This window comes from Arachis hypogaea, chromosome 16 (assembly GCF_003086295.3).
Source record: "Arachis hypogaea cultivar Tifrunner chromosome 16, arahy.Tifrunner.gnm2.J5K5, whole genome shotgun sequence".
NCBI classification, from domain to species: domain Eukaryota; kingdom Viridiplantae; phylum Streptophyta; class Magnoliopsida; order Fabales; family Fabaceae; genus Arachis; species Arachis hypogaea.
In genome coordinates, this window is record NC_092051.1 from 14,904,198 (window position 1) to 14,918,068 (window position 13,871).

Consider the following 13,871-nt stretch of genomic DNA (forward strand, 5'->3'; position numbering starts at 1 on the left):
ATATTATTACAATCAATTTCAGCCAACACTATAATAAGTTGTTAAATAAGTTCAATACAAAACATACTAAAGATGAGTTTTTTGTTGAGTTTAGATATCAGATACTTTTTCTAATTGAATTTTGAATGTTCTTATTTTTAAGTATTTTGGATTTTTTTTTTTTATGTCAAACAATAGTTGTGCAATGTTGGCTTTCAAAATTTTGTCTTGTACGATTTAAAAATGTACGAGGAAGGATAAAATTGATGAAAGAAATGAATAAATTTTGACAATTTTTAAAATATTTTGCTATTTTTGAGAGATTTTTTTATAGGTACATGTATTTTCTAACAATATATATAACTTTTCGGTTGTTTTAATGTCACTTTTGTTTAAAATAATGTTATATTTTGGTATGATTATGTTAAGATAATTATGATCACTATACAATTGTTGTTAAAATCATAATTATATTTTTTTAAATAATATTTTTATTTAATAATAAAAAATAATACTTTAATTTTAACAATATTTTTTGAAACACTATAACCACATGGTGTAATCAACCCAAATAACATAGGAATAGCAACAATTAGAAACTGAGAATGTTTATCAAAATCCCAGAAAGTATGCAAAATTTTAGGCCTTATTTACTGCAAGCTTTGTGATTTGTGGGGACCCTTTTTGCTTTTGCTTTTGCAACACTAAAAAGTTTGAATTCAACAAGTTCTTCATGTGCCTCAAAGTTTGATGATTTTCTTTTTGAGTAATAAATGGAATGGGGACTCTTTTTTCTACTTGTCACCCTATAGGCCTATAATATAATGCCTGCTTCTGCCATTAAAATTGTCAGAATCACCTACCATTTCTCTCTTTCCTTTTTCTAACTCAGTTTAATTTATTCATTGTCATTGAAAATTTACACCAGCAACAATAAAGTTCCACCAGAAACCATTGGCAATTAAATTTTCAACGGCCTAATTTATCAACCATAGTAAGATTAATTAAATGCTACCAACAAATTATTAGATTTCTACTACAATATTTTTTTTTCCACCATGGAGCTAGAAGTCACGTGAAAGTTTTCTAGAACAAAAGATAAAAATTTGACTTTTGTTTAGTTGAAGATATAATCACTGAGTCATAATCATTCATCGAGATAGGCTCTGGGATTCTACTGTATTTAACCTTTGGGATCTGGCTTAAATTTATTGCATTATAGAATTTGAAGGTATACTTCAAAAAATTAATTTGATTAATTGATTATTACTATGTCAAAAGAAAAAAGAGAATGGATACGGTCAACAACACTTGAACATATGCTTATATTTTTGGCTGATCTCAAATCATTTCCTCTATCATATACTCTGACTTATCCGTGGTGTAAGAACATCGATGAATTCATTTGTTTTTTAAAGAATTAACAATCATGTACCCTAGTTGATAATATTATATAAAAACTCTTGATTAATGTTTAGGAAAGAGGAATACTGTTCTACTTCTACTATTATCTCAACTAAACAAAAATAATAGTGAGAGTTAAATGTCAACGGCTTTTGCAATTTGCATAGAGTCACCAACGGTCACATACATGCAATTAATTTCAGAGATTCTAGTTGATCTTGAAGCTCGTTTACTAATAAATAACGGGTAAAATGCCAATGTCACATGTGCTAAGGTCAAGTTTTGATAAATAACTTAATTAAATTTTTTTAAAAAAATAGTTTAAATAATAAATATTTATATTAAAATAGTTTATAAACAAATTATTTTATATTTAATTTTTTAGTTTTAAAAATATTTATTTAAAAAAAATTATGATAAAAAAATTTATTATAAAAAAGTCATTTTTTTAAACTTTTCTACAAACATTTAAGTAACTTTCTAGAGAGCTACAATTTAATTTTTAAAATTATACCAAACATTAATACTATTATTTTTTATAAGTTAAAAGTTTAAAAAAGTAACTTTTAAAATTTTCCAAACGGGCTTAATAGGTAGGGGTGAAAACAGATCAGGTCAGGCCAAATTTTGCTTTTAACAAACTTGGCCTGTCATGTAGTTAATTGGCCTGAGCCTGACTCGCAGCTTGCTATAGGCTCTTTATAAACTATAAAGTATTAGGTCTGGCCTGTTATTCAGTCTGGCCTAACTTGAAACCTGTTAAAAGGCCTGATATTTTTTTTTACAAAAATAAAAATATTATTTAAAAAATTATTTTTTTAATAAAAATATTTACATGTAATATGTCATTTAATATTTATAAAAAATTTTAATCTTTTAAAATATTTAAAATATATAAAAATATTTATAATAAAATATAATAAATTTAAAATATCTCATAATTTTGTTAATAATAAAAACTTACTTATATATTTAATTATGTTTTAGCAGGTCTAGATAGGCCTGACAGGCCAATAAAATTAATTAGTGAGTCTGGACCTGACCTATTAACACATTAAGGCTTTTAAATGAGCCTGTGCTTCTTTTATAACAGCTCAAGCCAAGCCAGGCTATCCAGTCTGGCCTTTTTCCACTCCTACTAATAGAAATGAACCAACTTGGAATGATCAAATAATCAGTTCACTCATCCGCTTAACCAAGTGTCATAAATTTAAATCCCGCCTTATGTATACATCAATTCATTGGCTGGCCAGCGATAAACTTTTAAATGGAGATCAGATTTAGGGCTGTCAAATGTTCTACCCATTTAGGTCCGGCCTGTTTAAGCCTGCGGGACGTGGGTTAAATGAGTTGACCCGTTTAAGTTCGCTTCATTCGCAAGCCATAATTTTTTAACTCGAATCGTTTATGGTCAGATCGATGGGTTAAACGGACTTGCCCGTTTATCCTTTTATTTTTTGAAAAATATTTGACAAAAAATATCACTTTTAGGTTAAAAACCTTAAACAAACAGTATTTTTTTAGTTGATGGGCCAGATTTTCGGGTCAGATTGAAAAAAATATCGACTAACAGTACTATTTTTTTTGTAAGAATGTAAAAAAAATGGGCTCCCCAATCCCCATTTAGCCCGCGGGCTAGTCCGTTTAATCCATTATTTTTTTTTTGGTTAATCGAGCTCAACCCGTTTAGCCCAAAATTTAAACGGGCTTAATTTTAGAGGCAAAGTCCGCCATTTAAATTGGTAAACGGGCTAGTCCGATGAATTTGGCCCATTTGAAAGTCCTAATTAAATTCGTGATAAATTAGGCTTTAACCTGTCGGGTTAGAAAATACCGCGAGAACCAAAATACTAATAGGAATGAACATATCATAATATAATATTGCATAATTCAACTTAAAATATATAACTTTATAGTTTATTTATTAAAATACAACACAAAATTTAAGTTATATTATTTTAAAATTTAAATATTTTAAACATATAAGATTATTTATGTGTTGTTTATCACATACTTCTATGATAATATTCTCTAGATCTTATATTAACAAAATTATTAATAATATGATATACTAACATAAAGTTCTGAACCCCCACCCAAGAGCGTGCAAGTTAAACAAAAACTCAAACCAATTGTCGTGTGACTTTTTTCTTGATGGCGTGAATAATGGAAGCAAATGCCAGAAATATGATGCAAATTTAGTTTGCAAGTAATATAGACACGCATTCATAGTGTGTCAAACAGGTACACCTTTTGGAGAGAATGATTCCCTGAATGAGTACGTATGGATTGGAGAGAAAAACACTAAAATAATCGTAGCTTTTCGTTAGAATAATCATAAGTTTTTTTTTATTAGCCTGCCTTTGAATAAAATAATAGATCTAATTTTATTATTCAATCACCAGAGTGTTAATATTAATATTAATTTGGAAAAGAAAAGGCTGGTTAGTTGTTAAGACTTAATAAGTCAGTCAAAGAATACGATATGAAGGATTAGTTAAAGAGTTAGACTAAACAAGCAATAATAGATACTATCTTTAATTTCTTCTATAAAATGACAAATTACACAAACAGTTGATAGCTTGATTTAGTTGCAATTTAATTTCTACCAGAAACAATGTATACATATAACAAAATTAGATCAAGCTAGCCATATACATTTTAGGCCCTAGTTAAGCTAATGATTGGTTTCAATTAGCTTAATGGTTTCAGAAAGGTTCATGCATCAATCATTGCACATGCAATCAATATTCCTTTTAACCACCCTACTAATTTGGATTGCTAGCAAAAACAACAACTAGTATTGGCAACGTAAGTGATTTGTAGCCATGTGTTAGAATTTGGAAAGAAATAAATAAAAAGAGGTAATCTTGTCTTTATCTGCATCAAAATTGACTAAGTTCTTTGAAGCACGGTGGCATCCATGTATTATATAATGCACCACAAGGAATGAACTTTAGATCAGAAGCAGAGTAGTGTGAATAATGGTGCAAATGGGGTTCCAATATTTGGGCACAAGAGGCATGAGAAGTGGGTATGAGAGGCTTGGAAAACAACGTTGTTGGGTGAAATCTGTGAATGGAAGATTACGAGGTATTAGGTTGTCACGGTTAAAGAGGCTTTCCCTGAAGGCTTTCACCATCAGCAAGATCATGAGAATGTACAATGATGTTGTCAACAGAATGAACCTGCAGGAAGTGTTTGGTAATGCTGCTGTTGTTATTCCCACACAATGGGGTCTTCCTGTAATCTCTCATCATCATCATCATCCATCAGTTCTTTGAAAGAAAACTCATTTGCTATTAATTACTAATATTGTTTGTATTTTACATTGTTTGGGACTCATTCTTTTGTATTGTAATTCTTTTTGGCCCCATAATTTTTTTGGCCTAATGTTATGGTTGACTGTTATTTTGCTTCTAATGTATGTCCTTATAGTATAATTGAATTCTGTGAATCCTATCAGAGCTTCATGCATATAAACAAACAGTGAAATTACCAAATATTTTGTTTTAGGGGAAAAAGTTGCCAAAAAAATTGAATTACACTCTGGTAGTTGTAATCAACGATGATTTCGGAGGTCTCATTTCTTTGTAGTCAAACATTGACAGAATGTGTTATATTAATTATAGTTCTCATAGTTTATTAGGTTTTTATTTTTTTTTTTTAGTTGAGTTCCTATATTATATTAGAATTTGTAATTAAGTTTTTAATATAAAAAAAATATTAAAATTAATAAAATTAAAAAAATATATACTTAATATTTTTACTGAATATTTTATTTTATTTATTAAAATATTATATTATTTTCAATGCTTTTATCATAATAAGAATTTAATTATAAAATTTAATCTGGTATAAAAATTAATTAAAAAATATAAAAATTTAATTAAAAATTCGATAAAAACTATAAAAATAGAGGAGTAATTAAATTTTATTGTTTTTAATAAAAAAAATTGAGCTACAAAAGATGCTAGTGTCCTTAGTAAACTAATCTGTTGAGTGTTGTGAACAATGTGCATTTGATAGAATGTGGCTTCAAAGTTCAAACTCCGTAAATTTGACCTTGAATACCCTTCCAAGATTATTACTATAGACATAACAAATGAAAATATACTTGGAATTTATTCTCAATGAAATATTTGAAAAATAAATTAAAAAGAAAAGGAACAAAATCAATTTCGCTAGGTGTATTTTTTAACAACCAAGGCATATTCTCATTGTTCTATTAATTAAAAATAATATATAATTAATTAATAAAAACTATATTTTTATCAAAAGTATTTAGTATATAACTAGTATTATTAGCAAAAAAACAAAACACACACAAACATACATAGAGAGAGAGAGAGAGAGATAATGGGCTATATAATAGGGATATGAGAAGGAATGATGGACAACCTTTATAATTTTTATTTTTATTTTTAAGATTTGAATTCACAATATCTTATTTAAATATAAACAACTTATTATCTCAATTAATTTTATTGTATTATTTTTATAATATTTTTTTGTTAATCATTATTTTTATAATATTGAATAAACAAAAAAGTGAATCAATATTAACACACTAGTAAGAATAATGCTATTCAGAAGCTTTTTTGTGCCCTTTTGCTACCAAGCCTCAAAGAGCTATAGCAAGCCTTCTTCTACTGTTGGGTCCATTGGGCCTATTAATTTGGGTTTAGAGGTCAAACATTACCTAATTGATTATTTGTTCGTAAACTTCAGGGTACTTTTGTAGTTTTTTCTTAAATAAAGTAACAAATGGCAGCTGAGACTTAGCTCAACTAGTTAAACCATGTGTCTCTTAATATGTTGCACCCGGGTTTAAACTATGGTGAGTACACCAAATGTTGAATATGAACCCTTAAATATTGTGTGGGTGAGTATATAGTGTGGATGTGTTGTGATACTTAGAATTGAGGGTTGTCTAATCCACTTGACAAAATTGAAGTAAATTAAGATTTCAGATGGTTATTTTGTTGAAATAACTAACTGAATTTTTTAAAAATTTAAAATTTGAAATTGGAGAATTTGAAATTTAAAATTTGATGTGAAATAATTGAATGAAAGTTTTTAAATTTATTATTTATTTTTATTAGACTAAATAACTAACGGGATTCATAAAATTTTATAGGATAGTAGATATAAATACTAAACACACTATTTTTAAATTAGTCTCTATGATTAGAATAAAAGATCTTAATTTAAAGAGTAAATACTCATTCCAACCCATTGATATTTAATTTTGTAAAACTGATTAGCCATTTTATTAATGATTTATTTTCAGAATATATGTATATAATACGTTAATCACTAGTATATACTTCATTTAATTTTTATAAGTAAAAACAGTTTAAAAATTATTAATATTTTTAGTTTTATATAATAAATTTAACTAATGTATTTAAAAAAAATAATAAAAATATAAAAAAATAAATGATCTCAAGATAACGAGACTTCTAACAAATTTTTTTTGTCAATCCTAATTAATTTTTAATGGATAAATCAATAGTTTAATATGTCATGTAGGTTTATTCTATTAATATAAAAAAAATATTAATAAAAAAACTAATTAATCTCATAAAAATAAAAAACAGAAATTAAAAAAAATATTTTTTTATTAAGACCTCATCTTTTGAAATAATTGTTAGAGATCGTTTAATTTTTTTTTTAATTTAAACTAACATATCATGTTTATTATTTGAAATATATATATATATATATATATATATATATATATATATATATTTTAAATGTAAGTCGATCTAATCTTTTAACTTTAAACTTTAAAGTAAAGCGACCAAAAAACATCTTTAAAGTAAGAAATGGTCTCTTTACAAAAAAGTATATAAATAAAATAGAGTAGATCTTGGTCGTGGCTCGTCCAAAAAAGAAATCTTGGTCGTGGCTTTGGCGGTGGTAGTAGCCTCTTTGCTCGACGTACTCTTCCTTTAGCCGTTCCTCGCTCTGCCATACACCCACCGCCCACCACCACCATAATCATCAACAACCGCCTTAAAACGCAATCCTCTCTTCTTCACGCGCACACACAGGTCTTTTCTTCTCTCTGTTTAACCAACAAATTCCCGTTTTCTTTCTTCTTTTTACACTGCTCTGTTATCGTTCCAGACTCTATGCTTGAATTGCTAGTTTCCAATATGTTATGCTACGGAAGTGTTGGTGGTTTGGAATTTGGATTTGGTTTCCGTGAGTCCATTATACAGATATGGAATGTAGTAGTTAATGCTTCAATTTGTGTACGTTATTCCATTATTTATGAACCAAGTATACAACGCTCTATGGATGCCACTTGTTTTGGATTTCTGGGTTCTCAAACCTGCTTCACCTTCATTTGGTTTTTGGCCTTGTTGCCCAGCTTGTCTCTTACAAGCTACAAGAGATAAGAATAGGGCCTTTCCTTACAGTCCTCTATTCACATCACATTGCTTTTGCCATTGCAATTTGCAAAGGATGCTAAATTATGTCATATGACTTCCCTGTAATCGGAAGGGGTTCATTCTCTAAGCTTTTTTTGGAAGAGAGAGAGAGAGAGGGGGGGGGGGGGGATTTAAGTTTGATCTAATATGATATGATTGTTGCAGAACATGCAGTGATTTTCATTGTACAACTTCTATTGGTCTTTATCCATAGCACCATCTCAATTTATTAACTTCCCAATTTATTGTGCATAAACTGAAATTTGAAAAACGTGTGTTGGATTTTGGCTTTTTACCCACTTTTGTGTTTACTTATTCCACTAACTATATGAAATGTGTGATTTTTTTGTGGTTATTCCTGATGAATGAAGAAATCCACCATTAATGAGCTGCCAATTACTTCCATCATTTTCCCTGTCTATTGTTTTTTAAATATATTGCAATTTGTTTAATTTTGCAGATCTATTATACTTATGAATGGCGTGGCTGGAGCTTGGAAAGAAGGTAAGTTATCTTTTAATTTTATAGTATATTATTTTCATTAAAAAAAGAAAAGGTTACACAGCTTGCAGGAGATCAGGCTGTTCCCATAAATAATGCTATGCCATACAATTTAAAGACATAATTTTATTTACTGACAATGTACTGTTTAATACCTGAGTGCAGAGAATTTATATGAATATTTCTAGAGCTTTGAATACATCTTCATTTAGGCGTGTGGCAGGGTCAAGCAGTGGACCTATTTATACTGCACAATCTGTTTATGCATCAGCAAGATGCATGCCAGGTAATTAAATTAATGCTTTATGCTTTTAATATTATATCTCCTGCACTTGTATGTTATAAACTTACAAATTCTTATAACTACTTGACGCAGACCTCATCAGCCACACATCTGTGGGAGTGGCTAGTTTTTTCAGTGGGACTAAAGGTGATATACGGTAAGATAGTGTTCAAATTTCAAGTTTCAGAAGAAACATTTGTAACATCATAGTTTAGCTAGTAGAATGACGATAGCATTTGCATGGAATATTGGTTGAGAGAATCATGATCTTACATTAAGTAAAGTTGTGCGCTTGCACGGCATATGGGATATGGTCTCCCATTGTTCGATGTAGATGCTGATTTGAAGAGTTCTTTTTGGAAAACTTTGATAACAATTCAACATTCACTTGGAGATGCCTTCATCTCTCCTCCCTTCTGTGATTGTCAAGCCATTTTAGCCATGGTTTAGTTGTTTAGCTGATTTGCTTAGGGGACAAGGTAGCAGCTTCTTTAAAACACTATTTTTTGCGTTTTAGTTTCAGTCTGTTTCAACTTCTATTAAATAATTTCCTATATAATAAGTAGTCACATGAGTAGCTTGTAGCTTTTTAATGAGATTTAGTCTAGTATAGACCATAAGGTTATTTGGGCTTTGAAAGATTAGGCTTAGCCGCTTAGGCCGTCTTTAGAGATATGCAATTAAACCTATTATAAATAGTCTAGATATTAAGTGTTCAGCATTTTTGAGCTGCGGTTGAAAATGTCAAATGATATATATATTTGATTAGACCTGAAAGAAAGAAAGTGACGTTATTTGAAAACTACAACCTTGTAAACTTATAATGATTGACTTATATGCAAAAAGAAAATGCTTATATTTAGAAAGGGTAGAGGTAATGAGTTTGTTTACGATATAGGTGCTTCCATGCTAGTCCGGAAGTTTGGGCAAGAAGAGGTGATGAGGCATTTGGGTTGAAGGCCCCAAAGAAGGAGAAGTATGTAAGAAAGGAAGGTAGGAACCAGCCACCTGTTGAAGCTCGATATGTCCCTCGTAATGTCAAAGCACCCAAATCTAATCCTGATAAAACAGTAGAAGTATTTGAAGGCATGACCCTTGTTGAACTGGCAAAGCGTACTGGAAAATCAGTATCTTCTTTGCAGGATATCCTCACAAATGTTGGTGAAAAGGTTGAATCAGAGTTTGAACCTCTCAGCATGGATACTGCAGAGCTTGCTGCAATGGTATTTCCCTTCTTAGATAATGTTAAATTAGTGAAGACTAGAAACTAGCCCCATATTGATCCCAAAGTTGGGTTGTCAGTTCGTGTTATTTTTTTTTCAAAAAAACCTAGGGAAGAAACAGGTAAGACTGGGCCAAAAGTATGAATACGTTAGTTTTTGATGTTGCTCCCTCCATGCTCACATAAGTGTACATCTCCAAGGCTTAACTTTTTTACGATTCCCTGCCCTTTTAGAAAAGCTAGCAAGTACCAATTATTTGTTTAATAATTTGGAAGAGTAATTAACTAAGAGAGGGAATAGTTGGAATGAAAATATCCATGTAATTTTGTAAAATAACTTACTCTAAAATTGAAGGCTTAAATAAGCTTTTGGTCCTATAAAATACCCATTTCTTGGTTCTGGTCCCCATAATATTTAAGCCAAGATTGAAACATATTTGATATCTTGTTTATTTGAGAAATGAGGGAGTAATTTACTTTAATTTAAATTGTCAATGTAGCCTTACACATATATTTTTACACGTTTAATTTTTTTGCCTTCATAGTCAATCTTATTTTGTCTTAATTTGCCATATGATACACTTCCTTTTTAGTTTCTATTTCTTGATTTTTTGTTCATATAATTTTCTTGCTGCTGCAGGAAGTTGGAGTCAACGTTAAGAGGTTACATTCAGTTGAGGGTACTGAAATTGTACCACGCCCTCCAGTTGTAACAGTGATGGGCCATGTTGATCATGGTAAAACTTCTCTTCTCGATGCCTTGCGACAAACATCAGTGGCAGCCAGAGAGGCTGGTGGCATAACTCAACATCTTGGTGCTTTTGTGGTGGTCATGCCATCTGGGGCATCAATCACATTCCTTGACACCCCTGGTCATGCTGCATTTAGTGCAATGCGAGCAAGAGGTGCAGCAGTCACAGATATAGTAGTGCTAGTTGTTGCTGCAGATGATGGAGTGATGCCTCAAACACTCGAAGCCATGTCCCATGCAAAAGCAGCTAATGTACCAATTGTTGTTGCAATTAATAAATGTGATAAACCAGGTGCAAATCCTGAGAAAGTAAAACTGCAGCTTGCTTCAGAGGGCTTGATGTTGGAGGAAATGGGTGGTGACATTCAGGTCATTGAAGTTTCAGCACTTCAAAAAACCGGACTGGATAACCTAGAGGAAGCTTTACTCCTTCAAGCCGAAATGATGGATCTGAAGGCACGAATTGATGGGCCTGCTCAAGCTTATGTGGTAGAAGCAAGGCTTGACAAAGGACGCGGTCCATTGATAACTACCATAGTTAAAGCAGGGACCTTAACTTGTGGTCAGTATGTGGTTGTAGGCTCAGAGTGGGGAAGAATAAGAGCTATTAAAGACATGGTGGGAAGGTTAACTCAACGAGCAACACCTGCAATGCCTGTTGAAATTGAAGGGCTTCGAGGGTTGCCAATGGCTGGTGATGATGTTATTGTTGTTCATTCTGAGGAGCGAGCCAGAATGCTTAGTTCTGGTAGGACAAGGAAATTTGAGGAGGATAGACTTAGGAGGAAGTTGAATGAGGGCATCCCATCTACATTGGAGTCATCAGAGGAGGTTCCGCAGAGGGTTGAGATGCCAATAATAGTAAAGGCAGATGTTCAGGGAACTGTTCAAGCTGTCACAGATGCATTGAGAACTTTAAATAGTTCTCAGGTACGTAAAGATATCTTTTTTTCAAGTAAATGAGCTTTAAACAAAATATGTCACTGACAGAAGTGATAAATGAACTTTCAATGTCCAATAATCAGGCTTCCAAACTATAACTATCTTGTAGAGAAAAAAGTTGGATATATCTAGTATTCGCTGCTAAGCAAGTTGTATTTTGTTGTCAGGTTCTGGTGAATGTTGTTCATGTTGGTGTTGGGCCCATCTCTCAATCTGACGTGGACTTAGCACAAGCTTGTGGTGCGTGCATAGTCGGATTCAATATCAAGAATCCACCCACTGCTCTTAGTCAGGCAGCAACTCGTGCCAGTATCAAGGTACTCTAACTAGTGCAATGGAGATTAAGATTCCGTGACATTACAACTTTGAATTTGTTTTGATATGAATATCAGTTTGGCTTAATTGCAGTTGATTCTGCACCGTGTTATTTACCATCTTTTGGAGGACATAGGAAATTTGATAATAGAGAAGGCCCCTGGTACTTTTGAGACCCAGGTGGCTGGGCAGGCAGAGGTGCTGAACATCTTTGAAGTGAAAGGGAGCAAGTCAAAGGGACCTGATGTTAAGATAGCCGGTTGTCGGGTTGTAGAAGGTTTTGTGGTGAGGACAGGAACCATGAGGCTCCTGAGAAGCGGGGAAGTCGTGTTCGAAGGAAATTGTGCATCTCTTAAGCGGGAGAAGCAGGATGTGGATACTGTGAAGAAGGGTAATGAGTGTGGATTAGTTATCAGTGATTGGTACGATTTCCAGATTGGAGATGTTATTCAGTGCTTGGAACAGGTCGTCAGGAAGCCCAAGTTCATTAAGTCAGAGAGTGGTGCTGTTCGAATTCAGTGCTGACACAGTCTTGTGCTCAATTTTACACACCAAGCCACCAATAAACACTTACATTAAGGTAATTAATTATCGTTGCACATAGAGAAGAAAGACAAGGGTGATTAACTGTAGAGGTATAGTGTAATAGGTTTTTGACACCAAAATTCCTATTAGGAACGAAATGTGTTATACGGTACCATTCCACAAACCCTAAAAAAAAAAACTTAAGGGTTTATCTATATCTTGTGTTCTTAAGTGGACATGATAAGATTATAAATTGAGAAAGTTTTTATTTATTAGAAATACAAAAAATTTAAGTTTTTAATACATTTGTTTTGCATTTATTAAATGAGAAAAAAATTAAAATCTTTCAATAATGATAAGCTTATCATGCGGTCTTAGAGCACATATTAGTTAAATTCAAAACTTAAATAGTATTTTCAGTGCAGATTACAAAAGATATCAATCTAATGGTGGGGAGTCCAGATATAATGAATTATAATTTTGTAATCTTTTTTTCTTTTTGGCAAACTAAGTTCTTGTAATTTGACTTGAATTAAATGCCTAAGTACTTCAACTGAGGTTGTACTTTCAGATTTTTAGGAAGCCACTGTGCATGGGAAAATTGGCAAGAGTGATGCCATTCTTTTGCCATTCTGGGATAACAAATTTGAATATCATTTGCAATGAAGTGAAATTTCAAATATGGAGATCATAGGTGATTTTTTATTTTTTTATTTTTTATTTTTTATTTTGGTTTAATCGCTCGGGTGTTCTCTCATCGCTGGAGTGAATTTCTAACTTTTTTTTAGTTTTTTTTAAAAGCAATTTTTAATATCAAATTACATTTTTAATTTGTTTCAAATTTTTTAAAACGCTTTCTTCCAGTCCACGTATTTGTTTGGCTGGAATTTGTCCTCTTCGTTTTTTCAGTTACACCATATCTTTTTTTTTTTTTAATATAACAAATTGTACTATTATTCCATATTTCGCTTGAAACAAAATCATATGCAAAATTAGGTTGGTCGAATAGTTAGTTCACTTATTTGTTTAAACGTTGGAGGTTCAAATTCTATTATGTATATGTAGCAATCCATTGATCCTTGAATGAAATTCAGATTTGCGACAAATTAGTCCTTGATCTTTCGAATTGAAAGATACCGTAAATAAAAAAAATCATACGCAAACTAAAAACCAACTATTCTTATGTGTGGTTTTACCTAATACTTCCAATGAAAGAAAGAATAGACAAAAGTACACTTGAAAATTTACATGGTGGTCACAATTACACCTAAATTATTTAATGAGTTACGTGTACACACGATTTGTTTGTTCTAATGGACACTAAAAGAGTTTTCAATGAAACAAAGAGACGAAATGAATTGTTGATCTATCATTGAGTAATTGAATGTCTGTACATTATTAGATGAAGCAACTCTCCTATATATAGCAAGCAACCATAATTCTATTAAAACAGAAAATAGAATAATAGAATTGAAAATAAGATAGACTTGACTATCACTTAACAAC

The 13,871-nt window shown here is 31.3% G+C and overlaps 1 protein-coding gene across 2 annotated transcripts; it reads left to right on the forward strand.

Annotated features, from left to right (window-relative positions):
• Positions 1 to 7,146: 7,146 nt before the first annotated feature.
• LOC112757957 (uncharacterized) lies at positions 7,147 to 13,047 on the forward strand. Of its 2 annotated transcripts, none has more exons than XM_072219874.1 (8): positions 7,147 to 7,442; positions 8,287 to 8,330; positions 8,493 to 8,613; positions 8,704 to 8,767; positions 9,509 to 9,833; positions 10,473 to 11,513; positions 11,693 to 11,842; positions 11,934 to 13,047. In XM_072219874.1, the coding sequence occupies exons 2-8, from the start codon at positions 8,304 to 8,306 to the stop codon at positions 12,363 to 12,365; spliced, it is 2,160 nt and encodes a 719-aa protein (XP_072075975.1). In that variant the 5' UTR covers positions 7,147 to 7,442; positions 8,287 to 8,303; the 3' UTR covers positions 12,366 to 13,047. The 2 variants fall into 2 exon arrangements, with proteins under 2 accessions (XP_072075975.1, XP_072075976.1); XM_072219875.1 differs by having other exon boundaries at positions 7,152 to 7,442; positions 11,918 to 13,047.
• Positions 13,048 to 13,871: the final 824 nt, after the last annotated feature.